Source organism: Micromys minutus (genome assembly GCF_963924665.1).
Source record: "Micromys minutus genome assembly, chromosome: 12".
In the NCBI taxonomy this organism is placed as follows: domain Eukaryota; kingdom Metazoa; phylum Chordata; class Mammalia; order Rodentia; family Muridae; genus Micromys; species Micromys minutus.
The window spans coordinates 55,932,119-55,959,756 of record NC_137981.1 but is presented as its reverse complement, the minus strand read 5'-3'; the positions used below and the strand labels follow the sequence as shown (position 1 = coordinate 55,959,756).

The 27,638-nt window shown below is 45.6% G+C and overlaps 1 protein-coding gene across 1 annotated transcript; it reads right to left on the bottom strand.

Annotated features, from left to right (window-relative positions):
• Positions 1–4,041: 4,041 nt before the first annotated feature.
• Positions 4,042–14,018, bottom strand: PRSS55 (serine protease 55; the record flags this gene model as incomplete). Its single annotated transcript, XM_080926767.1, has 5 exons — positions 4,042–4,368; positions 5,475–5,617; positions 7,727–7,974; positions 10,226–10,418; positions 13,964–14,018. 5 exons carry the CDS (start codon positions 14,016–14,018, stop codon positions 4,042–4,044), a joined length of 966 nt encoding a protein of 321 aa, XP_080782893.1.
• Positions 14,019–27,638: the final 13,620 nt, after the last annotated feature.

The following is a 27,638-nucleotide window of genomic DNA, read 5'->3' as shown; positions in this document are numbered from 1 at the left end:
GCACATGAGCAGACTGATATGACTCAGCACATGTTTGATGCTCGGGTCAAGACCATTAAATATGCTTTCTGTAGGCACCCATTGTTTGGTGTGAGGGAATTTTTTTTTTCTGTGCAAAACTCTATTTCTGCCTTACAGGAAGATGCTTAACAAATTAACATTTCATGGTACATATTATAGGGTTACTATCATTAATATTCAAAACTACACATACACACAATGCACACATACATACAGGTCACACTTGGTTTTCTCTTTCATTATATGGCAGGTTCAGAGCTGGGCTTGTGCATTCTATTGGGGGGGGGTACTAGAGGACTCAGTAAAATAAGAAACTAGTTTAAGACGAGCTTCTGAGTAAGATACTCTGGGATTTTTGTCCCGTGCATTCTCTGGTGCCTGAGAGGTCAAGAGACCATCATATAATCATGTTTTGGGGGTAGGGACAAAGCCATGGGGGAAGAGGGTAAACCAAGGCAGTGGTCTAGAGACACATCAGTTTTTAGCAATGTCTTCTTGCTGTCTTAGTAAAGGACTGGGTGTGACACTGGGGAGAGAGTCACAGATGATTCCACTAGGTTCCTCCCAGGGACCTAGCAACGGCTTATGTCATGAGTGGGCAGCATATAAAAGGACTGTTCATCACCCCAGTTCTCTCTCTATTCCTATGTGTTCCCAGCCGGCCGGCCTCTTTCTCCCCCTTCCTGTCCTTTTCTGTCCCTCTGTCCCTGCTTCTCTGCCCTCATGGCTCTGTTCCTGCTGGCTCTACCATTTCTCCAGGTCTTCCCCCTTTTCACCAGGTCTGCTGCATTGTGTGATTTCCCAGGGGACACCTTGACAGGGGCCCACCAGGTATCTGCCTCCCACCCCAACATCATATTTATATTTCATAATAATCATTGTGGATCCTAAACTCTCAGATTGGGCCTTCAACGGAAAATTCACTCCTGAAAGTTTGAGCTTTCACAGTCTTCCCTCTGTCCCTGTCTGTGTCCAGCTTTCCTCCTTAAGGACATGAGCCACCCAGGACTGAGTCTCTTGTTGTGGTAGATATAAAAAGTGGATAACCTTTTATCCCGCTCTGGTGCCAGGTCCCGTAGGACCACACTGCATTGTGGGGTATCTGAATCTTAGCGGCTCCACACCACCTCTAAGCACTCATGACACTGGCTTCTATGACGCAGACGCGGTCCACTCCACCCGCCTTGGCTGCTTCTGTCCCGGGTGGTTCACGGCCGCCCCAGTGTGTTGCTTTTCACACACTCTCCTCCACAGCCCGGTAAGAACATGACGTTAGTCACATTTTTAAAAACCCTCTGTGTTAATACAGAATATTTGACAGGAAGCAATTGGGAAGGATTCTGGCTCACAGTTTAAGGGTACAGCTGCCATGGGAAGCCTGGTGGCCAGAGGAGCAGGAGGCAGCTGGTCACATGGCGTCCAGAGTGAGGAAACAGATAATGATGAATGTCAGTCATCAGCTCACATCTTTTCAGACAGGACACCCACATTCAGGGTTTCCACTTCAAGTAACCTAATCTACAAACATCCTCACTGACATGTTCAGAGGTCTGTCTCCTAGGTTATATTAGCCCTCTCGGTTGGCAAGCAATATTAGCCATTATAGCCCCATCTCCAAGCACAGTCACATTATGAGGTACTGGGGAGAGGGTACCTTAACCAGAAGACCATCAGGGGATGATTGGCTACTCCACCTCTGTCAAAAGCCAGCTTCAACATCACAGGGCAAACCGAGGCAGGCAGAAAAAGGGGTATGGTATCAGCAATCAGTGCCAAAAGATGCTGACTTTGGGCAATTTGGCTCTTTCTTACTATTCTGGGGCCAGAAGCCAGTGGCTTCTGCCAGTTTAACTCCTTCTGAGATCAGCAGAAGATTAAGAAAAAAAGGTTTAGTCACATGGGCTCTTTTCTCTTTGGCTCAAGGGGCCCTCACTGGCCAGGCAAGAGGCTTCATTAACTCTTCATGAGCCAGAGAGAAAAGAAAGGAATAAAGTCAGACACACACACAGAGAGACTGTGCCCGACCACTGGTTTCATCAATTTCACAAGTACACATGCATGCTTATATACATATACATATACCTACTTATGTATGTATGTGCATACATATAGACAGACATTAAATTATATATATTGATGGAGAGCCCCAAATGCCACATCTTATTTCTTCTCTGGTAATCTAGAACCTTCTTAGAGAAAAGTTCTTTGTAAAATTACCTCACAGATAAAATGTTAAACAAAGGGGAGTCACAGAAGGATGTTGATACTAAATTCAAAGCAGTGTTTCATTCCATAAGCTCATTATAAGTTCGAAGCACCTGTTTCACAGGGCCTTGCTTTATCATAGTGCACACCTGTGCCTTCATCCTTGGACCTGACCTAGAATGAATGTATTTCCTCAATCACAAATCTATCCTGAGCCTATTTCTCTTCCGGTGTAACTTATGAAAACTCACTGTAGTTCCTATAATACAGCCTTTGCTTACTACTCTATGAGGAGGGGGTGCATTCTATTCTTGATTCTAACTTTATTACACCTTTCTGTTAAAACAACTAAAACCGTCTCCTTAAACTTTCTTCCTAAAATTATTTGAATCAAATCAGGAATTCTATAAAGTCATTAATTCATCTAAACAGCATTAATTCATGAAAGTTCATCATGTTGATCTGCAGGAAATTGGCCCGATAGGGTGGGCTTATGCCCAGGAACCATTGGACTCTGTAATAGTGGCAGGAAAGGTAGATCAGCAGCGAGAAGCAATTCTGGAATGAAGTCTCCAGGGCTGTGCCTCCCCAGAGTGCACTCCTCACAGCCATGTAAAACATGGGCCATCTCCATGAACTTCACTTGCGATAGTCTTTTCTAGATGGCTTCTGCCACACCCCTAATCAGGCACATGCAGCCTTCTTTTTCCATTTGCCTGTTCACTCTTCAGAGAATCTGAGATCTACCAGTCCAGAATAGAGAAGGCTATGTTCCTGGGGTCAGTGGCCATGAGAGTAGAAAACCCAAGATGGTCTGGGATCCTTTGCAGGCAGAGAAACACAGGTACAAAGGTTGAAATGGTGCCATGCACTTTCCGAGGATGAACTGACACAATACTAAATTGAGGAAGTCTATCTATCTATGGCTAGCTAGGCTGGCCACCAGCATATCTGTACCAAGTGCCAAGAGGGTCTTTTCTTCTCAGAGGACTGACTGAAGCCTGTGGGTTGGGACAGCCCTGTGGCTCTTAGGTGCTTCCGTTTGTCTCCACTCATCTTATAGTGAGTCTCTTTCCAATCCCGGACCTTGCCCTCTCTTTAACCGGTTAGATTAGGATTAAAGCCAACAACACAATGTCAAATGAAGCTTGGATTCCCAACTCTGGTATCACCTAAACCCTGTGAACGTGGCCAGGTCACTTTCTGTCTTTGTGACTTATTTTTCCCATTTTGTAAACAAACAGACCAGGTGACTTCTATTCTAGAGCCATTTCTTTAGTTGATGTCTTTTTAAAAAGTCTCTGTGTGCGCGCCCAAATGTAGGTATGTGTACCACAAGCATGCAAGGGCACAAAGGGTGAAATGAGGACATCTGACCCCATGGAACTGGAGTTATAGGTGGCTATGAGCGGCCTCATGGGTACTGGGCACTGGACCTGAGCTTCTGCAAGAGCAGCAAGCAAGCTTAACCACGGAACCCGTTCTCCTGCCTCCAAGGGTGATGGGTAAGAAGAGACTTCAAATAGGAGGACTAAAAAAATCTCACAGTAACTGGTCAAACTAGCTAGAAAAGGCCCCTCCCACAAGAAATTAGCTTGAACTGGCTGGTAACCAAGAGTGACAACAAAAGCAACCTGTCAGCAGTATGTCCCACCTGGTTGCATCTGCATTCAGCCCTCGAATCAGGGCCTCAGCCTATCTTTGGGGTTCTCCTCCTTCTGTCCACACCTCCAGGTCCTCAGTGACGGCTCAGACTTGTAGCGAGCCCCAAAGCACACTCCAACTCTCCTGCCAGGGCTCAGAGACTGTTTGGTTTTATTCCCAGTTGGACAAGGCCCTAAGCAGTGCCAAGGACAGAAGACAGAGCAGGAGCCAGCTTTGGGGGCAGTTCAGGGCTGGGCACTTGGAGAACTGGTTGTTCCTTCTGGTTTTATTCTTGACAGAGACCCTCTGACTCTTAAAATCCAGGGGCTTCCCCTCTATCTGGGTTATTTTCTCAATCCACAGGGTATAGTTTGCCAATACAGTATATATTCCTGGGGAGCCTTGTTTTCCACAGCTCCTGCCCCAGCTGATGATGCCCACTTGGTACCACCTACTGCCAGGCTCTGTGTTGCAGACAAGCGGTCCCCCACTGTCACCCTGTGGGCAGAGAACACAGCTCAATATTAAGTCCATTTTAAATTGCCATTAGGGGCTGGGCACAGCTCTTTCATGAGGAGGTATCCATTGACTTGCCCTACTCCAGGCCGCTAAATAAATCATATTAGCACTGACCAAGGCGACCACCCCAACCCGGCCCCACGGGAGATATATGCGGCTAACAGGTAGCATGTGGAGTAATAGGGTGCAAGACACAAGGCCAGCAGTGTGCAGGATTAAAGAAGGAGGGCTTGATAAATAGAAGGTACAGAAGAGGGTGCAGAAGACGGGGAGGAGGAAAAGTGAACTAGGGGTGTGAGGGGTTTTTGTTGTTGTTATTTGTTTGTTTGTTTTAACCAGGTTCTGGAAAAGACAGAGAAGTACAGGAGGGCTAAAGAAATGACTCCGTCAGGACCCAACTCCAACTCCTAGAATCTACATTAAAACGCCAAGGCCTGGTGGCCTACGTTTGCAATCCTGGTGGCGGAGAGGCAGAGATGCGTGGAAGACGGGGTTGACTCAGTGTCCCCGAAGACCTGAGATCTTCTGTAGGCAAATTGTAGGCTGTCTTGGGTGGGCCTGACAGAGCCAGGGTCACTCCGAATCCCGTCAGAACCTGTGTCCATGTGAATGTATACGTCCAAGTGTATACACGGGTTCGAATGCATACAGAGGCCAGAGAAGAACTTCAGTCCTAAATTCTCAGTTGTTGAGTCTGCTATCTACTATTGATCTTTTTATTTTGGTTTCAGTTTGCCTGTTTGCTTTTGTTTTGTTCTGAGATAGTGTCTCTCACTAGCCTCAAGTTGCCCAGTTGGCTGGCTGGTCTGAGAGCCTGGAGGAATCTCTCTCTGCCTTCTCTGTGCAAGTGCAGGCCACCAGGTCTGGGCTTTTCTTTTTCTTTTTTTTTTTTTTTTTTAAACATGAGTTTGGGAGACCAAACTTAGGTCCTCATGCTGGAATGGCAAGCCCTTTATTGACTGATCCCTTCCTGGCGCCTACACTTTAGGGCCTTAATCTATTCCCGGGGTTTGGGGAGGGGGTGTTCTCACAAGAGAAACACCCAGGGGCTCCAGGTTGAGGGAGGGCCTGCTGCCCCTCATTACCTGGCAGGCATCGTAGCTCCCGTTATTGTATGAAGCACACAGCATGTTCGAGGTGAGACTTGGAAACACCTGTGAGCACTCCTTCCAGTCTATAACGCGCATGGGTACCTTCATCAAGTCCGTTCTCATAGACTCCTTGTCATCTGGAGGTGAGAGAAAGCACAGTGGGCAAACTACCAGACGGCCGTCTCTGTGCGGAAAACGCTGTATGATGGTGGCCTGGAGACCACTTCCGACCCTCTGTCAATGCCTACAACCATCCTCCTTCGTATTCCCCACAGACTCGATCTCCACAGCCTTCAGACAGCCCACACCGGAGCTGTCAATCATCACGTAAGCTTTTCTGATTAAGCCCCACCTCCTGTGAGTGTTCCTCTTATTCAGAGCTCCCTCCAGATCGATTCCACCACGCTCAGGCTTTGACTCCCCCCCAGGAAGCACGGCAAGCAAGCTTTCCCAGCCCCGCCCATTACTGTAGTTTATTATGTGAGCACAGCCCTCCACATCTAGTAACCCCCTCCCCTCCCCGTCCCTACAGGGCCGCTGAAAACCCATTTGTAGCACAGTTTAAAAAAAAAAATCATTTGGTTTTCCAGCATTGATAGATGGCCCATATTGTCTTTTTAAAAAAGATTTAAACTTAAAAACATATGTATGTGTATATATCTGTTAGTGCCCAAGCACCTGAGAGTCAGGGCCCACAGAGGCCAGAAGAGGGTATCAGATCCCCTGGGGCTGGAGTTACAGGCAGTTGTGAACCTCTCAACACAGGATCAGGGAACTGAACTCAGACCCTCTGCAAGAGCGACTACCCACCTACCCATTTCTCCAGCTCCTGGCTGGTTCTTTAGAAGGTGATTGTTTACATCTGAAATGCCTCTTACAGCAAATCCATGGTTTGAACACTTGGTTCTCTGTGGATGGAGCTAATTTTGAAAGCCATGGAACTTTTAGGGCATGGGGTCTAACTGGTATAGGTAGGTCTCTAGGAGCAGGCCTTCGAAGGTGATTCTTGGTTCCTGGTTCTGTCCTGTTATCTGCTCCCCTGGCCTACTGCATTGTGGGTGCGCTCTGCCCTATGCTGTTACCCCTGGGCCTAGAGCTGCTATGCCCTGCCTCCCCGAGTACAATGGACTAGATCCCTGAAAATAGGAGCCAAAATAAGCCTTTCTTGCCATATGTTTCTGGGAGATATTTTTGTCTTATACATACAAGGGTAGTTAGTATAAAAGGGATGACAGGAACCAACGTCTTGGCCTCTATTATCAGGATTCTCAACTCTGATCAGAGAAATGTGTAATTGGTTCCCTTATAGTGTGTTTAACCTTGTATGTCACCATCTGCTTCCTTCGCCGTTTCTAAGTACTGTCTGGATCCAGCAGCCACCTGCCTCCCTCCACTAAAATGCTGAGAGAAGCCAAATCCAGGCTCAGCTCATACAAGGCATCTTCATGGGCCTGAAGATCACTTCAGCCTTGGGCTGTGGTCCCTTTCTCTCTCCTACCAACTGTTTCACATGGGTGGGGTGTCTTTGGGAACAGGGAGTGTCTTTGAGGACAGTACAATGGAGATTTACTTCCACATTCTGCTCCACCTATGTTTCCTATTTAGGCCAAGTAACAGCCTAACATGTAGTAAGTGATGTCTAAGAGTGACTGAGCAACACCCCCGTAACAGCCTAACATGTAGTAAGTGATGTCTAAGAGTGACTGAGCAACACCCCCGTAACAGCCTAACATGTAGTAAGTGATGTCTAAGAGTGACTGAGCAACACCCCCGTAACAGCCTAACATGTAGTAAGTGATGTCTAAGAGTGACTGAGCAACACCCCCGTAACAGCCTAACATGTAGTAAGTGATGTCTAAGAGTGACTGAGCAACACCCCCAGTGCCTCCAGAAGCACAGCCCGGGGTTGGGCATTATGAGAGCCTGTAAGAACCAGGTAGGAGACATTACTGGGTGAGGAGAGGGGCCTTTGGACAACTGTGCTGGTTGAATAAACACACAAACACAACCTATTCTGTGCTGGTTGACCACAGCCAGAAATTGACTCAGAGCTGGCATCTCAAGGACAGCATCTCTCTGGCACCCAAAAAAAGGCTAAGCCAAGACTCCCAAGAGCTCAGTGTGTGGAGATTTCCCCCACTGAAAGCCATTCCACCACTGCCACTGTCTTGCCCTTTGTCACCACTCCCCCGGATCCTGTAGCTTTTGTCCCAGCCGTTTTCATGAAGGCCTGGACAGTCACATACCTGAGTTGGTTACGCCCCATCCTGCAACCCAGCATTCATGCCAGCTGGGAGGGATGGGCTGGAGAGGCATGCAAATGGGCACCGTCAGCTCATTGAACGTCAAGGGCTCGGCCAGCAGCAACAAGGCGATGTCGTTGTCCATATTGTGTCGCTTAAAGTCTTTGTGCCGAATGATGTTGGTGACCTGCAGTTCCTCGGGTGAAGTAGTCAAGTCATTGGTCCCCACTTTGACTCTGAGTTCTGTTGGGCTGGTGGCACAGAACCAGACAGAGAGACGGGAGGAAGGAAGGAAGGAAGGAAGGAAGGAAGGAAGGAAGGAAGGAAGTTTAAATGAACAGAAGCTAATGGGACTAGAAACTCTACAGCTAATATCTAGAAGCCTTTAAGACTTGTCCCACTGGGGCAATTTCTCAAGTGTAGAGGGTTGAAGAATGCAGAAAGACCACGGTCCTTATCTGTATAAAATGTGAGAAAACGGAGACTGTGGCTGGAGGTGGAATGTGTTGCCAAGGTCTGTCACCCAAAGACCTATTCCTTCCATCTAGGTCCAGCCGAGGAACCATCCACAACCTCCCCACACAGCACTACAGCCTAGAGAGCAAGAGCTCAAACACATGAGCCTGTGCTTAACGGTCACACTCAGACCCTAACTGAGAGGCAAACACAGGGTAGACCTGTGTCCTTAGGCTTTCCAGGACTGACACTAGTGTTGAGAAGACAAGAAGCAGAATTCCATGCTGAGATCTTCGAAGAGCACTCCTGTGCTGGCTAGTTTTCTGCAAACTTGACCCAAGCTGAAGTCATCTGAGAGGTGGGAACTGCAATTAAGAAGATGCCTCCGCATGGCTGTAGGCAAGGTTGTAGGGCAGTTTCTTCATTAGGGATTGATGGGGGAGGACCAAACCCAGTGTGGGTGGTGGCCCTGAGTTATATATAAGAGCAGGACTAGCAAGCCCAAAAGCATCACTCCTCCATGGCATCTGTATCAGCTCCTGCTGCCAGTTGCTTTTGGTTGTGCCTTTTCAACACACCAACAGTAACCCTAACCAAACACTCCTGGAGGACCGCTTGGCAGATCAAACCAGTTGTCAGAGAAGCAGGGTGGTGTTACACACACACCAGCAGCTACTGTTCATGGCCTTAGATCTACCAACCATTTAAAAATGAGGACCAGAGTTTCATCTGGAGTTTCCACTGGCCCCGTAGAGCTTCCAGAAAAAAGCATCAGTTAGAAAAGATGGCCATGAGCTTCTTCTTTTGTTTTTGTTTTCATTTCAAAATAGTTTCTATTTTATTTTCTTCTTGTTCCTTATTGTCTAAATTGCAATTTTTATTAGATATTTTTATTTACATTTCAAATGTTATTCCCTTTCCCAGTTTCCCCTCCATAAACCTCCTATTCCATCCCCCACCCCCGCTTCTATGAGGGTGTTACCCCACCCACCCCTTCCCACCTCTCCACCCTTACATTCCCCTAAACTGGGGTATCATGCCTTGCCAGGACCAAGGGCTTCTCCTCCCACTGATGCCCAACAAGGCCATCCTCTGCTACATATGCAGCTGGAGCCATGGGTCTGTCCATGTGCACTCTTTAGATAGTGGTTTAGTCCCTGGGAGCTCTGGTTGGTTGGTATTGTTGTTCTTATGGGTTGCAAACCCTGTTAGCTCCGGCCATGAGCTTCTCAATTATCCTAACTAAGTCCCAAGTCTCCTGCAAGAGCAGCGGCTACAGCAGTCTTGATTTTGCTAGGATGAATCCCTCCCCTGATGGTGAGTCTGCAGATAGAATCCATGACATTAAACATGTTGGGCAAACAACCTACTGTTACACCACATTCCACTGAATTTTATATTTCATTTTATTATTATGAGACCATGTCCCAGTTGCCCAAGCTGGCCTCAAATGTCTATTCCTTTTGCTTCAGGTTTTGAGTAGCTAGGATTACAGGTTATGCCTCCCCTTCCTGCAGTTTTCTGAACGTTCCGAAGGACGTGAGGTTAAAAGCCAGATTCTCCTTCCTGCATTTGTTTATTGGACATGGTCTTGGGCAAGCCATAGACGTTCATCAGACCTCACCTTCCCTATCTACAAAATAATTTATTTTACCTCCTTCCAAAGGTCATTATAGAGGCAAATGAATTAGTATATCAGAAAAGTCCTAAGAAAGACCTTTGCATATGGATAATTGTAAGCCAATACTAGGTGCTCATTGATGGCTTAGGACAAAGAAATCCCCATAAGCCACCGAAAAGGAGGATGACAGAGAGCCAAGGAAGCCAGATGTGAAGAAGTATAATCTCCTCCTAGGCCCACTTAAATGTCTTAGGAGACACAGGGGCAAAGCCCCCGGCTCTGTCAGATGCATCTGAGTCTCCTGACTGGAGGGGAAGAGAGCCATTCCTGTCTGTCTAGAGGGTAACTGCACTGGGGTCCCTCGCACAGCCCAGTGCAGCTGAGTACATGCCACCCCTTGGAGAACCTGGGCCCTCAATACTTACGAAAGCTCCTGAGAATAAAAGCAGTGGGCCACGGTGAGTATCCACCACTCACTGAGAATGGAGCCGCCACAGAAGTGATGGTTACCCTCCTGAATGCTCACCTGCCATGGAAACTCACCCACCTCAGCCTCCTGCCCTCCTATGATCCTGGAGTATCGAGTTCTGCTGTCATACAGGGGTCTTACACCACACTCTGCAGAAATGGAAAACCACGGGGTTGGGAGTAAGCCAACCTCTGGCAGATCAGGTTGGGTAAATAGTTTGGGAGGACGCATCCTTGGGGATGTTCTGAGACCAAGGCTTGCTTCCCTGTTGCGATAGGAAAGAGCCCATGACTCTGGATGTGGGGTGAAGGCGTTGGCTGTGTCTTCATCCTGCTCGGGACCATCTGCATGGCTGGGCTGAGTGTGACTGCCAGAGTATACACCAGGTCTAGTAACTGTCACAGGACTGGCAAATATCTCTCCTTAAAAAAAAAGCAATGGAGATTTGGGGGATGGAATTGATCTGCCAACTACCAAATAGCTGGTGGCTGGCATGAGCTTCTTGTCATCATAAAGGCCCTGAAGAAAAGAGAGGCAGGGCTGGGGAGATGGCTAGGCTGGCATTGCCCTCACTATTCAAGTACACGGACCTGAGTCAGAGCCCCCAGAATCCATGTAAACAAAACCCAGGTGTGGTAGCGTGGTTGTAAGATCAGTGCTTAGGAAGCAATGCTAATAAATACAACACTGAAGGTTGACTGGCTAGAAAGCCTTACCTACCTGGTCAGTTACAGGGTGTGTGTATGTATGTGTGTGTGTGTGTGTGTGTGTGAGAGAGAGAGAGAGAGAGAGAGAGAGAGAGAGAGAGAGAGAGAGAGAGAGAATTAAAACCCTCAGAAAGATATTACAACAGTGCTGACCCAAAGGAAGGAAGCAAAGACCCAGGCAAGCCATTCAGTGCCAGAGAAGGAACAGTGACAGTCGGCCTCCAACGTGCACACAGGGCATGGTCTTTCCTGTCCACCCTTGCCTTCACCCTCAGATCACCCACGTTGCGTTTCTACCCTACAGACCAGTGAGAAAAAAATTGTTGTGGCTTAAACCACTTCAGCTGTGCAGATGCTACTGATGCCCCAGGGAACAAAGAGGTGCTCAGAACCCCGAGGGTCCATGGAAAATGCCAGAATCCACCAGACGCCTTTATCATTGCTGTGTGGTCCGTGTAGAATGGCTATGTCCCTGGGAAACTGGTGACAAAGACTGCAGCTGCTGCTCTGTCATAGAAAGTTGAGATTTAGCAATGTATGTCGCAAACCTATAAACTGTCATAAATATTTTCTTTGGGGCTTTTAGCCTTGAAACTTTTTTTTTGTTCACCAGACACACTCTCGGTGCTCAGCTTGTGACCGGCACTGTTACAGGTGCCATAGAAACAGACTCACTGAGCCAATGCTGTCCCAGACACAGGTCATACAGCCTGGTCAGAGCCTTTGGTCCTGCTTCTCAGGACTCTGTGCCTAGAATGTTCTAGACTACCTGTTTGCTCTATCTATCTATCTATCTATCTATCTATCTTTTCTCTGTCTCTGTCTCTGTCTCTGTCTCTCTCTCTCTCTCTCTCTCTCTCTCTCTCTCTCTCTCTCTCTCTCTTTCTCTCTCCTTCCCCCCTTTGAATCATTTCTTCAAGTGAAACCTCCCTAACCTGGTCCCAGCCCTGGCCATGCCTCATTGTCTATATGGCCTTAGGTGTCTCCATTTAAGGTGACATCGGCTAGTTGCAGAGTGCTTTTGTCATCCTACTGCCAACCCCAGAATTCCAGCTCCAGGTGGAGAAAGCAGCATGTTTGCCTTGGAGATGCTGTGTCCTGAGGATGGAACTGTGCCTGCCCTAGAGAGGAACTCAACAACCTGGAGACTCTATTGGCTGGCTGATGGATTCTATGCTAGAACCATCTTAAAGGGGGAAATCAGCATATTGGAAGATGTCCCCCGCAATAGGATTCTTAACAGCAGCAGACAGAAGAAAAGCTGGGGTCATGGCAGCTGCGCTTTGAACTATTTTCCAGCTATAAACATGAGACTCACTGGGAGGTTCTCAAGATATAAACTTGAATGAAAAGATCAGGATAAGAATCAGATTTGAACTTGGGAGGCAGAGGCAGGCAAATCTCTGAGTTTGAGGTCAGCCTGGTCTATAGAGTGAGTTCCAGGACAGACAAGTTTACGCAGAGAAAACCTGTCTCAAACAAACAAACAAACAAAATTAGATTTGATGTCTCAGTGGGGAAAGCCATGGCCAACCCTGACCATCTGAGTACCATTAACTGACTCTCATAAGCTGTTCTCTGACCTTCACGTGTGTGCTGTGACACTTACACACACACACACACACACACACACACACATACTCACTCAATATACACACCAAATTAAAATATAAATAAAACATCATACTTGAGATTTGTATGCTTTATCCTGTTAAACTATGTATGTGTAAGTGTGGGAACAAATACATCAAGATAATCACAGAGACAGGTGACTGGCTAGGCCACTCTCTCTGATGCCACTGCAGAACTTGCTGGGGGCATAGATTCTGGGCAGGTGGCAGAGCCTAAATCCTGCCTTGTAGTTGTCTTAACCAACGACCCGAGGAAACACTACTTTCCCTTGCTTATCTCTGTCCTTTCACCCCTTAAAAGGGCAGAAAGCACTCCATCCCTGTAGTGTAGCCTATGGATCAAATGTGATAAAGTTTGAAGTGTCCCTCAAAGTGTTTGGCACAGAGCAAAATCCTCAAGGCCCGGTTAGCTGCAGGATTTCTCGGACCCATTTTGCACCAAAGTCCCTGCAGGACTAGCAGACAAATCCCACTATCCACATTCTTAATCCTGAGAGCATCCCACAATGCTAATGGGGCAGCGGCTAGAACACAAAACCCACAGGTGATGTTGGCAGCTCCACAGCGGTACAGACCCCTCCCATTGGACTCCACAGGGACCAGTTCTGCCAGAGGTGTTACCAGGACCCCAGGTTACACTGGAGGCCAAGGACAAAGGCTGGCCGTGCTTTGAGGCACCGTGAAGAGCACAGGAAGTAAATCTGTGTTGCTCAGACTGGTACAAGTCAGGACATGCTGTGTCCCTGGGGACAGGCTTTGGGCTAATTTTCACTGAAGCTGTAAACTAAAGCTGGATTATGTAAGAGGATAGTGGGGGTCAGGCGCCAAGCATGGACTCTCCACTCTGGTTTTTGGCTGTGGATGTGATATGACCAACAGCTCCAAGCTCCTAACACTTAGACTTCCACCCATGATGGGCCATAAGCTTGAACTGTGAGCCAGAGTTAATCCTTTCTCCCTTAAGTTGCTTCTGTCAGAGTGCTTTATCAAGGAAATAGAAAAACAAAACAAAAAATATAAACAAACAAACAAAAAAAACTTAAGTCACTTGGCTAATTCCTGTCCCAAGCTCTGGGTATGTCCCTTTTTATTGCTATCGATAAGGTAGAAGTTTAGTTTTTCCAAGTCAGAACTCCCAAGACCAGACAAGTTGCCCGTAAAGGGATGGGTAAAAGATCTGTGCTCTTGGAAGTGAACTCCTGCCGTCTGTTAGCTAACTCAAGGCTTGTATCCACTGTCCCCTTTGTCCTTAATGCTCACCACATATTGATAGGATGAAGGAAGAGAGGAGAACAGGTATCCTGGCTGGCCCGCCTGGGTCAGCATCTCTGGCCAGAGGGAGAGGAGTCCACGTACCAACATTTGCTTCCAGGGTGTGGACAATCAGCAGCAGAATGGAGGGCAGGATCATGGCCCTGGCTATGCTGTGTGTTGGAGATTAGGAGGCCAGGCTGAGGGAATGGTACCAGCTGGCGGCTCAGACTCCCTAAGCTGGCCAGGCTACCGATGTCATAATGGCTGTGCTGAGAACTCACATGAAGTCATGAAGGGTCCCCTTGAGTCGCTTTCTTTCTGTGGTAGCTCACTCAAGACTTCATCCATGAAGACTTGATCCTTAGAATTTCTGGTACAGCTGGTCTGACCTTCATCCTGATTACCCAGCCCCATGTGGACACTTGGGTTTTGGTCCCTTATCTTAATTTCATGAGCTTCCCTTCTGGGGGGAGCCTGCCAGATTGGGGCCTACCTGTGAAAGTCAGATGAGGCTTGCAAACTGGCTGCCAGACTGAGCACTAGATGAGAGTTGCTGAGACAGCCATTCTTGTTGAATAAGTAGCTACCAGTGTTTCAGCCCTTTGGGCATACAGATAGCCACTGTTGAACTGTCCAGCCCACATTATGTAAGTCAATCCAATAAATCCCACATTTGATACATATGTATTCATTCTATTAGTTATGTTCCTCAGGAGAACCCTGACATACATATCATATCCCCTATGATCACAACACAGAAAATCTCCATTAGCTCTTCATGTACCAGTGGGTGGAAAAGCAGATGCTTAGGAGCAAAGCCATTGGACCCAGCCTTGCAGAGTGGGCTTATACAGTTCCATACAGTATGGTCTCAATAGACCACAGATTCTTGTCATGACCCTGTATGGGGGTCACATAGCTGAAAGTGGGAGTTGTGGAAACTTGAGCAACAGTTAAGGGAAGTAATAATAGTGCTCTGAGGTGTTTATGGCAGACAGAGCTTACCACGTAATATCTGGTGACTTGATCATGTCTGTAGTTTTGAACATACCACATGTACTCTCTGCATTGTGTGCACCATGTTTCATATTGACAACAAACACTGCTTCCAACTCAGATTCAAGACTGCATGTATGTGTACCACATGTATGCTCACTGTGGTGTGTTTGCTACACATATAGTTTTCTGCTCTTACTGAAAGTTTCATGGTGGGAAATGGAGACCTTTACTATTTCCCTACCATTGTTCCTCTGCATGTAAGTACCAAAGTTGGACATCAAATTTCGATTGTATAGGGCTAGAATATTTGATTTTTGAAATTCTCTGTTCAAGATATTGAGTGTTCAGTGAATTTTGGCTTGGGATTAGAACAATCTCCAGTGATCTGAAAAGACTTATTTATCTGCCATTTTGGAGTATGTTTTTGTGAAGTTGTATTCTCAGCAATGAAGGTTATAAAATCAAAATATTGATCAACTTTGGAAACCATTGATGATGGTCTGTCAAATGGTCAGCCAGAATTTTTTTTTTGAGACAGAGTCTTACTATATATACTGGCTGTCCTGAAACTCACTATGTAGACCAGAATAGCCTCAAAATCACAGATATTCATCTGCCTCTGCCTCCTGAGAAATGGAATTAAAACACAGGTACCACCACATTTGACAAGATTTAATTCTTTATATGAAAATAGGCTTATCCACCTCTCTAGTATACAATTTTGCTTTTACTTTTAGTAAATGATAAAATCACGTGTACCCCAAAGAATTGTTCAAAATACATTATATTAAAAAAATATGGCCCTCATAGACTCATATATTTAAGTGTTTGGTTTCCAGGTAGTGGAACTGTTTGAGAAGGATTAAGAAGGATGGCCTTGTTAGAGTAGGTGTGGCCTTGCTAGAAGAAGTGTGTTATTTATAGTAGACTTTGAAGTTTAAAAAGATGTTCATGTCTGAGGTCCAGTCTCCCTCCCTGCCTACTACTATAGAATCTGGATGTAAGTTCTGAGCCACTGTTCTAGTGCCATACTGGCCTGCCTGCTACCACAATCCTTCCATAATGGTCATAGACTAACCCTCTGAAACTGTTGGCATGTCCACATTAAATGGTTTATAAGTTGCCTTGGTCATCATCTCTCTTCATGTGTAACTAAGGTAAGAAGCCTGTCATAGACTATAGTGAGTTGCTACTCCTTCTCCCTAGAATTGGGTGAGCATTAGAATCAAAGTGCAGAGAACAATTTTAGGACCTGAAAGAACTTGCAGAAACACAAAACAAGTTACAGGATAAGACATGTGTTTTAGTTAGGCTTTCTGTTGCTGTGAAGAGACCAAGGCAACTCTTAAAAATAACATTTAATTGGGGCTAGCTTACAGGTTGAGAGGTTCAGTCCATTATCATCATGGTGGGAAGCATGGCAGCATCCAGGCAGGCATGGCACTGGTGAAGCTGAGAGTTCTACATTTTGTTCTGAAGCCCTGATGTCTAATAAGTTAGGAGGAAAGTCCTAAACCTACCCCCACAGTGACACACTTCCTACAACAAGGCCACACCAACTCCACCAACGTCACACCTCCTAATAGTGCCACTCCCTGAGACAACCATATTCAAACCATAACAGCATGTCACTTGAGGATGGTTGTCTGGCTGATGCTCCACAGGGATCCTCTTACTGGTATCACCAAAGTCCTAGCCAGATCTTCTGGGCATTGTTGAGAAGGACACAGAGAAGAGTAAAACTTAGTGAAGCATTTTTCTCTTGCTTGTTCTTTTGATGCATCATTTTCCTCTGTGACGCAGACTTCCTTGAACTCACCAAATAGCCCAGCTTCTCCTTGAATTCCCAGAAATCCCACCTTAGTCTGAGTGCTGGAATTACAGGTGTGAGCTACCATTAAAAATGACTTTCTAAATTTACAACATATATTCCATGCAGTGCCTGGGGCATTCAAATATTAAAATAATATTATCTGGCACTCACATTTGGCCAATATTCCATGTTTTATTTGGAAACACTGCTCAAAGATTTACAGGTTCAACCTGCAGGTTTTGATCTAGCAAGTTCAGAGGAGTGGAATGGGGCAAGGAGTCACTTGTCCAAATGCTTCCCAAATCTGTTTCTGCATGCCTCCAGTACCATTTCAAGGTTTGATGCTGGTTTATACCCTGGAAATCCAGAGTGTGGCTGGCTAACCACCTTGAGTTGAGAAAGATGCAGTTGGGTCTTCCCTTAACCCTATATTGTTTGGGGACCCAATGAGTTCTGCTGACAGAGAGACACTTGGAATAGTCCATGTAAACATCCACACAGCTTCCAGGAAGATACAGGAAGTCTTTAGGAACACCCAGGAGATATACCAATAGATGCTTGGAGTCTGAGAGAAGAAAGGGACTGTGGCACCATGATAGCTTCTCCTGACTCTGCATGGAACACTGAAGATCTCATGCGTACCCACAAGAACTAGGGTTAAGTAGGCTCCAGACCCAGAGGACATGGATCTTCTCTTTGTGTTAACTCACCTGACCTGCATCATCTCAATCTTTGACTCTTGGAGAAGGGGGAATAGAGCCAGTTCTGAAAAGATCTTAGGCTTTCAAACCTTACCTGAGAAGGGAGCTGAACACTCACCAAGTCAAAGTAAAAGTCCTGATTGTAGCCAGAAGAAATTGCATCTGGGTTTGGGTACAATGACTGTAGAACGATTGCACAAGATTGGAGAAGAAGCCATGAGGTACCTCCAGCGTTCCCTCCAGAGCATAGCAACTCATTCACCTGCATAAACAGCAGAGGCTTGTAGCTGCAGTTGATCATAGACCCTATGTTGTTCTGTGGAGACAGTGAAACTTATTACACTCTCCTTTCCTAACACCTTTGGTGCAAGGTTGTCCTCACGGCCAGTGAGAAAATCTTGCCAGAGCCTTGTATTTCGTCCATAGTACTGTGGGATCTAAGTCAAACAAGCCACCTGATATCAGAGGCAGATGTCAAGTAGGAGTGACATCTTCCATTCATGCTCAATCTTTCATGACATCTGTGGCAATACTGCTTTCTATAGAGCTAGGAATTGGCCTCAAATCCTCTCCAATGGTACAGCATGGGCAACCATTACTGTGAAAACATAAAACCCACCATTACAATTGGAGCATTGTGCTACAGGCACAGGGCCTCACCAGCATCCAGTAAAGGACACACACCTCACCGGTTGATACTTTGTTCTTGGAGGAGGTGTCCCTCTGTTCACAGTACCCATAACCAATGAACAGTTACCAAACAGTTATGAGGTAACCTTTATGCTGCATGATATCTACAGTCAGATGTACAGGCCACTTGTCTTAGAGTTATATTGCTGTGAAGAGACACCATGACCACAGCAACTCATATAAAAATTAATTGGATCTGGTTTCAGATGTTTAGTCCATTAACATCATGGTGAGATGCATGGGGGTATGCATGTAGACATGGTGCTGTAGAAAACCTGAGAGTTTTACATCTTTATCTGCAAGCAGCAAAAGGGGACTGTGTGTTTCATTAAGTCTATCCTGAGCATATATAACCCCAGAGCCCACCTCCACAGTGATACACTTCCTCCAACATGGCCATACATACTTCAACAAAGCTATACCTCCTAATAGCTCCTGCCACTCCCTATGGCCAAGCACTCAAAGACACGAGCCTATGGAGGCCATACCTATTCAAACCCCCACATTCTACCCTCTGGCCCCTGTAGACCTGTAACAATAACATAATACATAAATGCATCCAGTCTAACTTCAAAAGTCCCCACAGTCTATAAAAGTTTCTAAACTTTTTTAAAAATCCCAAAGTTCAAAGTTTCTGAGACTCACTCAATCTCTTAATTGTAATTTCCTGTAAAATCAAAGTCAAAAAGCAAACCACATACTTCCAATATATAATGGCATAGGGTATACACTCCTGTTTCAAAATGAAGGGCAGGGAGCAGAGTGAGAAAATACTGGACCAAAGAAAGATCAAAAACCAACTGGGCAAACTCTAAATGCTGCAACTTTATGTCTGATATCAAAAGGCTTTTCAAATCTCCAACTCCTTTTATCTTTGTTGACTGCAGCACACTTCTTTTTCTTGGGCTGGTTCCACTCCCTGTTAACAGCTTTTCTTAGCAGGTATTGAATGGCTCTAGTATCTCTAATCTCTTGGGGTCTCCAAGCCAATCTAGACTTCACCTTCACAGCCTCTTACAAATGGTCTCTCTGGACCTCCATTCAGGTACACCCCCTCCACACACTTGACCTCAGTGGCTTTCCTTAGTCTGGAGAAATTCCATACCTATCTTCTATCCTTGACTCCAAAACCAGAAACATGTGACCAAAGCTGTCAGAATTTGCTGCGTCCTGGGGCTGGAACACGGCTGTCTTGTTCAACCATATCTTCACACAAGCTTTTTATTGTCAGTGGTTTTCTTCACTACCCAAGATGGCTGTTTAGGAACATGCTCTGTAGACTGATCCTGAATTCAAAAGATCTGCATGCCTCTGTCTCCTAATGCTGAGGTTAAAGGCATGTACCACCATACCTGGACCTAATCTGTTCTTTAATTCCTTTTCACAGGATGAAAGCTTAACTGGTTGGGATCTTGCCCTGAGAACACTCCCTTAGTTCCATTTAATATCTTTAGTCTGTTTACCTCCTTGAACAAAGAATTTAGCCCCATACAACTTCCTGGTGTCCCTTTAGTTAAAGAACCATACACCATTAACCCCCCCCCCCAGCTTGCTCTGTTTCATCCAAAGGGAAAAAAAAGCTCTTTGTGAGAGTGAACCACAGGACAGAGTCTATACTAGGTGGTTTTGAGATTTCCTTTGCCAATGTAAGTAAACTAAATCTCATTACTCTAGCCTCAAGCTGACTTTTTAGACAAAAAGCAGCCATATTCTTCACCAAAATATCACAAGAATGATCTCTCACCAACATTCTAAAATTCTTCTCCTCTAAAACTTCTTGAGCCAGACCCCCATAGTTGAAATCACCCTCAGCATCATTGTCTTCCATGTTCCTACTAGGATGGCCCATAAAGCAGCACTTACAGCATTTTACTGCTTGCCTAACCCAAAGTTCCAAAATCCACATTTCTCTGAAACATTGTCAGGGTATCACAGCAATAGCCTACTCTTAGTATCAGCTTCTTCCTTAAGGTTTCATTGCTGCAAAGAGACACCATGACCACAGCATCTCTGATAAAAGAAAACATTTAATTGGGGCTAGCTTACAGTTTTAACAGTTTAGTCCATTATCACGACGGCGAGAAGCATGGTGGTGTGCAAGTAGACATAGTGCTGGAGAAGGAGCTGAGGGTTCTACACCTTGCTCTGCAGGCAACAGGAGAGGACTGTGCTTCTCACTGAATGCAGCCTGAGCATATATATTCCCAAAGCCTGTTTCCACAGCAATTGTACTTACTTGAACAAGGTCACATCTACTCCAAAAAGGCCACACCTCCTAATAGTGCTACTCCGTATGGCCAAGCATTCAAACACATGAGTCCATGGGGGCCATTCCTATTCAAACCACCACATTACACATTATCTACATTCAGATATAGTTTCCATCATGCCCATAAGAGACTTGGGGACATTTCATCTCTCAGAGCTTTACTAATAATATCCCTCTCAGCTAGTAAGAGAACAGTTGTGGTCACAGTGGTCACAGTGGCCACATTTTTCTGGGAAAATGGCAAGGAAGATCTATGGCCCAGGCCACAACTGTCACCACTAAGTTTGCATTTGGAGTCAGTAAAAGATCATAATCTCTGACTTACCTGAGTCATGAACTTAGAGGTCATTTTGTTGTCTCCACTCTTAGATCCAAAGTGAGGCACTTCTCAGACATGGAGTACAGACTTGTTTTGATGAACCCTATAGGCAATGAAGTCATTTGCTGTCATGTTCAGTGTGCAGAAAAATTCCACGAACTATGGTCTAGTTCTTCCCTTGTTTTGTGATAAAGATTCGGACACTTCAGACACATTTTGAGGGTCCTGCTGCTTCCATGGGTGTTTTTAGACAAAAAAAAAACAAGAGAAAATTTAAAAAAAAAACAAATTTCTGACTCTCCCATAGTTTTAATTAATGTTCTCAGACAATTAAAGACTTTAAATGACTTGCCCAAAATAATACAGGCCCTAGAGGACTGGGCCAGGATGGAACAACTCACAGCCATTCACAGATAAATGTCCACTCTGAGTAGAAGGTGGGAATTTGCAGACACTCATTTGTTTGTTTGTTTGTTTGTTTATTCTGATGTGGGAATGAGGGACATCTTGTTATGGAAGCAATAGAAAAGATACCATGCCCCATATTTTGAAAAAGACATTAAAAGCTTTTGTTTGGGGCAGAGATGGGAGAAGGGCAGCTTAAGAAGTTGGGGTCTGGCTCTGACAGTTCTTCAGATTGTTCCACTCAACAGAGTGCAGCAGGCATTTGTTTGACTTTATGAGGGTGGGCTAGCTTGGCAAAAAGACACCTTTAGATTCTGCAAAGGAAGCAAGGTAACTCTTGTCCTAACCCACAGGTCAGGAATGTTATCTGCAAGCAAAGCCAGTGGAAAGTTAATGTATTGCTCAGCTGTGAGCTAGGCAAAGGGGTGCTAGCTATATGGAACAGATCCTAGGGACATCTTAACAACACCCACCAGCACTGAAAAGTCTGAGGATTTAGGGAAGGCCATAACCAATCAATAAACATTCTTTTTGTGTGGCCTCATCGAGTGTTTTGCAACAGAGCCAAGAGAAGTCATCATTGAGGATGAAGAAAGCACTCTCTGATATTAAGGGTAAACAGTTAAAGGCTAAGAGTTTTCTTTTTTCTCCCTTGTGGTAGCCCCCACCCACTTCAATTTCAGCTACTTACTAAGCACCTAATAAGTACCAGGCAGCATTCTAAGACCAGGGGATGTGAGAGCAAAGAGGTGTGTGTAATTTAATTGGGTGGGAAAGATAAAGTGATAATACTGAAGATGTATCTGTTGGGTATCCATTGTAAATAAGAGACACCAAAGCAGGAAAAGAATGTGTGTGGGCTTGGGCAAGGGACAGTTGATGGCTAATAATGTCAAAATGACAGGATCTGAAATCAATTACCTAGATCAAGTTAGTTGAGGTATAAAAAGCCATGTCAACCATGGGCAGTACCATCCTGTAGGCTTGGCTCTTAGAGGGAATAAAAAGAAAACAGCAATCTGAGCACCATTTGTTGCTCTCTGCTTCCTAACCATAGAGGCAATGTGGCCAGCTGCCCAAATTCCCTACTACTATGATTTTCTCACCACAATGGACTGTACCCTCAAACTTTGAGCCAAAAGAAAGTCTTTCTCTTAATGATGCATTTGTAATAACACCTTTTCACAATAAGAGAACAAGTAATAATTAAGGCAGCGCTCTCTCTCTCTTTCTCTCTCTCTCTCTCTCTCTCTCTCTCTCTCTCTCTCTCTCACTCTCTCCTTTGGGGATGCAGCAGAACTTTGTTGATGGTACTCAAGAGAGTAGAAAGAAATTCCTAGACCCCTTTGGTTATTGGGAGTCTGGGACAGAAATTGTGAGGGAGATGCTCAGTGTTGGGGTCTGAGTTGAGACAGGGACTTCTCAGCAACTGAAGACCTCTCTCTTGCTCTCAGTGTCCTTGCTGGGGTGGTTGATCCAGGGCTTTCTACTCCTTAGAGGTCATGTAGGCCATGAGGTCCACCACCCTGTTGCTGTAGCCATATTCATTATCATACCAGGAAATGAGCTTTACAAAGTTGTCATTGAGAGCAATGCCAGCCCCAGAATCAAAGGTGGAAGAGTGGGAGCTGCTATTAAAGTCTCAGGAGACAACCTCGTCTTCAGTGTAGCCCAGGATGCCTATTAGTGGGCTGGCTATGCCCACTTTACCACCTTCTTGATGTCATCATACTTGGCAGGTTTCTTCAGGCAGTATGTCAGATCCATAATGGATACATTAGGGGTAGAAACATGGGAGACCATGCCAGTGAGCTTCCCATTCAACTTTGGGATGACCTTGCCTATAGGCTTGGCAGCACTAGTGGACACAGGGATGATGTTCTGGGCTGCCCCATGGCCATCACACCACAGCTTTCCAGAGGGGCCATCCACAGTCTTCTGAGTGGCAGTGATGGCATGGACTGTGGTCATGAGCCCTTCCACAATGCCATAATTGTCATGGATGACCTTAGCCAGGGGGAAGGGGCTAAGCAGTTGGTGATACAGGATGCATTGGGGACAATCTTGAGTGAATTATCATATATCTCATGATTCACACCCATCACAAACATGAGCACCACCAAAGGAACAAAGATGATGACTTTTCTGGCCCCACCCTTGAAGTGGGCCCCAGAATTCTCTATGGTGGCAAAGACACCAGTAGACTCCACAATATACTCAACACTAGCTTCACCTCATTTGATATTAGCGGGATCTCAGTCCTGGAAAATAGTGATGAGCTTCCCATTGATAAGCTTCCCGTTCTCAGCCTTGACTGTGCTATTGAATTTGCCATGGGTAGAGTCATACTTGAACATATAGACCATGACATTGAGTTTAATGGAGAGGTCACTGATGCCAACAATTGCCACTTTTCCAGAAGCAGAGCAGAAGAAAGCTGTGGTTATGACCAAATCCTTTCACATCAATCTTCACCATCTTGTCTACAGGATGAGGCTGGCATTGCACAAGAAATGAAGCTGCTGTCTCTGGAACAGGGAGGAGCAGAGATCAGGCAGGTCTCTTTGACCAGGTGCCTGAAACCTTTATGGAGAGAGGCTTCTAGGAACCTTGCATATACCACCATTTCCAAAGCTGCTGCTTCTTCTTCTTCTTCTTCTTCTTCTTCTTCTTCTTCTTCTTCTTCTTCTTCTTCTTCTTCTTCTTCTTCTCCTCCTCCTCCTCCTCCTCCTCCTCCTCCTCCTCCTCCTCCTCCTCCTCCTCCTCCTCCTCTTCTTCTTCTTCTTCTTCTTCTTCTTCGCTTCTGTGCATTCCTTCACAGGGAGAGTGACAAGGTGAATGAGAGCAGATAGGGTGCTTTCCCAGTAAGACAGGGGACGTTCCTGAAGCTGCTTATTGTGTCAGTGTGAAGTTATCAATATTAAGATCTTGAAAAGCTGACATGGATGATGATTAAGCTCTTGAAATGCTGATATGGGATGATGATGTGGAGAGGGTAATGATGGAAGATGGACAGGAGGGATATGAACTGAGGTGTTAGGAGGGGGAAAGGTTCAGAACTCACAATGCTATCCCTAGACAATCCTCTCTCCACTTCTCACACACTCTGATGCTCCCTTGCTCCCCTAAGACCTTTTTGGCTCCTGCTAGTACACATAAAGGCAGACAGGGTCTTGCAGCCCAGTACCCCCCCCCCTTGTCCCTGACATCACTTTCATCCTAGCACCTCACAGATGGAGGTTATTTTTCCCCAGGTTATTTGTATTCCCTGAGCTTCTGGTCTGCACTGTTTTCAGATGATGTGTGCTTTGGAGCCAATCGTGGCACCTCAGGAACTGTTACTCTATGTCTCAGCAGTCTCACAATCTCTTTCTGACCTCAGGCCATCAGCATCTCTCACCTGGTGAGTGTGTATGTGTGTGAGCATATGTGGGGGGATGGGAAGGAATAGGGGGAAGGGGAGGAAGAGAGAGAGTGTGTGTTTATATGAGTGTGTATATGTGTCTTAGTCAGGGTTTCTATTCCTGCACAAACATCATGACCAAGAAGAAAGTTGGGGAGGAAATAGTTTATTCAGCTTACACTTTCACATTGCTGTTCATCACCAAAGGAAGTCAGGACTGGAACCTGAGTAGGTCAGGAAGCAGGAGTTGATGCAGAGGCCAAGGAGGGATGTTACCAAGACTACCAGCCCAGGGATGGCGCCATTCACAATGGGCCTTCCCACCCTTGATCACTAATTGACAAAATGCCTTACAGATAGATTTCATGGAGGCATTTCCTTAAGGAATGCTCCTTTCTCTGTGATAACTCCAACTTGTGTCAGGTTGACACACAAAACCAGCCAGTACAATATGTGAGTGTGCTTATGTGTGTGCATGTGTGTATGTGTGTGAGTGTGTATATAAGCGTGTATATGTGAGTGTGTTTGTGTGCCTGCATCTGTGTGTGTATATAAGTGTGTATATGTGAGTGTGTTTGTGTGCCTGCATCTGTGTGTGTATATAAGTGTGTATATGTGAGTGTATTTGTGTGCCTGTATCTGAGTGTGTATATATGTGTATGTATGTGTACATGTGTATATGCATGTATATATATATGTGTGTGTGTAACTGCATGTATGTGCATTGTGTCTATGTGTGCATATATGTGTATGTGTAAATTTATGTATGTATATGTGTATGCATATGTGTATATGCATGTGTGTATATGTATGTGTGAATGCCTGTGTATGTATATATGTGTATGCATGTGCATATATATATGTGAGTGTGTGTAAAAGAGAGAGATGCATGTGGAACTTAGTGGACAAACTTGGCAACCTTGGGTGTCATTCCTCAGGCATTTAAAAATTTGTATTCATTTAAAAAAATGTATTTGTTTTCATTTTATGTGTATAGGTGTTTTGCCTGCAAAGATGTGTGTGTCCCATGTGATGCATGGTACTCTTTGAGGTCAGAAGACATCAGATGCTCTAGAACTGGAGTTACAGATGTTGTGAGCCACCACGTGGATACTAAGAGTTGAACCCTGGTCCTCTGCAAGAGCATCAAGTACTCTTAATTGATGAGTCATTGATCCAGGCCACACCCCTAACCCTGCACAGTTGTTTAAATGGAGGGTCTCTCATTGTCCTGCCTAGGTTAGGCTGACTAGCCAGCATGCCCCAAGGATCTACCTATCTCTCTTCTCTAGTGCTGGAATCACAAGCGTGTGTCATCATCCCCCCACCCCCTTCTTCACTGGAATGCAGGTTCTAGAGCTTGAATTCTAGCCTTCCCACTTGCAAGGGAAGCACTTTGCTGACTGAACTATCACTGCAGCCCACTCTCGAGTGACCTTTGAATCCAAGTGGTGCATTGCCACCCACGTTAATTCTTCTCCAACCAACTCATGATAGGGTTGACATTTTCTATAAAGGAACATGGAACCTTTGAGACCTAACTTTAGAGAATATGAAAAATCCCACCCAGAAACCCAAGCTCTTTACTGCCAGAGGTAGCCCTAGAATACATGACTCTTCAAAGTGCTCAGAGTCAAGGGCAGGGCCAGAGCGCATAGGCAGTTGACAGTCCGCATGAAGCATCTAGGGTACCCCGTAGACACTATGCCAAGGGGCTGTAACCTGGAAGGCTTGGGAGAGGGACTCGGCTCACTCAGGCTGTTCCTGCTCTTCCTGTCCAATCCCAGCGCCTACTGTGATGTCACCAGGCCAGGCTCTGCCATGCATTTGTGATGCCCAACTGTGGCAGCTGAAGCTGCTGTCGTATCAATGTGGGCAGGATGTCAAGGTGGGCACCACTGGACTGGAATGACGGCACCATGTTCCCACTTCTAATTACACTGCTCATGGTATCTAAGGGACATGCTCAGGACCAGCAAGGTTAGTGTCAGGTTAGCTCAGAACAAAAGGTAGGAAAAAGCCTGCCACCTCATCCCTGGATCCCCTAGGGTGAATGGGGAAGAACATAAAATCTCACCCAGAGGCCTAAAGCTCTTTACCCCCAGAGGTGGCAATAGATGAAATTTGGCTCAGAAAATGAGGAGATAAAAATGAATTGACCAAAGCATGTCATGTACTGGACTCGTTGGTGACAATGTCTACAGCGAACCCCTTAGGATCTGGGTGCAGAGTTCTAGAAGCACAGGAGTCTTGGGGCAAGGGAAGGACTAGCTGTATTTCTCCCACACTACTCCCTCGCTGTAAATGAACAGAGGACCTTTCCAGGCCCAGACTCTGAAAGAGGCAGCAGAAGGGTGTGGGGTAGAAGAGAAATATGTTTAATTTAGAAAGCTTTTATTATCTTAAATCTTACATATTAAATACATATATTTAATATATTTAATTTATAAAGCTTTATCATGTTGCTGTAAGAAGTCATTTCGGGTAGCATTTGCTCTGAGGTCCTGGGAGTTCTGTGGGTAGACTAGATGAGTAAATGTGCACTAGGTTAGTAAATTTACTAAATGAGTAGCTCTTCCGGCAGAATTACAGCAGGCGCTCCCACAAAAGGATACTGACGCATATTATGGTTCACAGAGTGGCTTTGTGGCTGTGTTTGATCTGATCTCTGTCTCTGTCTCTCTGTGTGAATATGTGTGTTTGTGTGTGTATGGGTGTGGGTATGGGTGTATATTGGTATGTGTGTGTATGTGTGTGTGTGTGTGTATGTGTGGGGGTGTGTATATGTGTGTGTGTATGTGTGGGGGAGTGTATGTGTGTGTATGGGTGTTTGGGTGTGTGTGTGTGTATGGGGGTGTATATGTGTGTATGGGTGTGTGGGGGTGTGTATGTATGTGTGGGGGTGTGTATGTGTGTATATGGGTGTTTTGGTGTGTGTGTGTATGTGTGTGTATGGGGGTGTGTATGTGTGTGTATGGGTGGGTGTGTATATGGGTGTATGTGGTTGTGTATGTGTGTGGTTGTGTATGGGTATGTGTGTGTGTGTGTATGTGTGTGGGTGTGGGTGCATGTGAGTGTACAAGTGAGTGTGTGTGTTGTATATTCGTCTTTCCCAATGTCACCCACAGCTATTTTACATTCTATAAAGCAGACAGAATTTGCTGGTGAATTTCGGTTG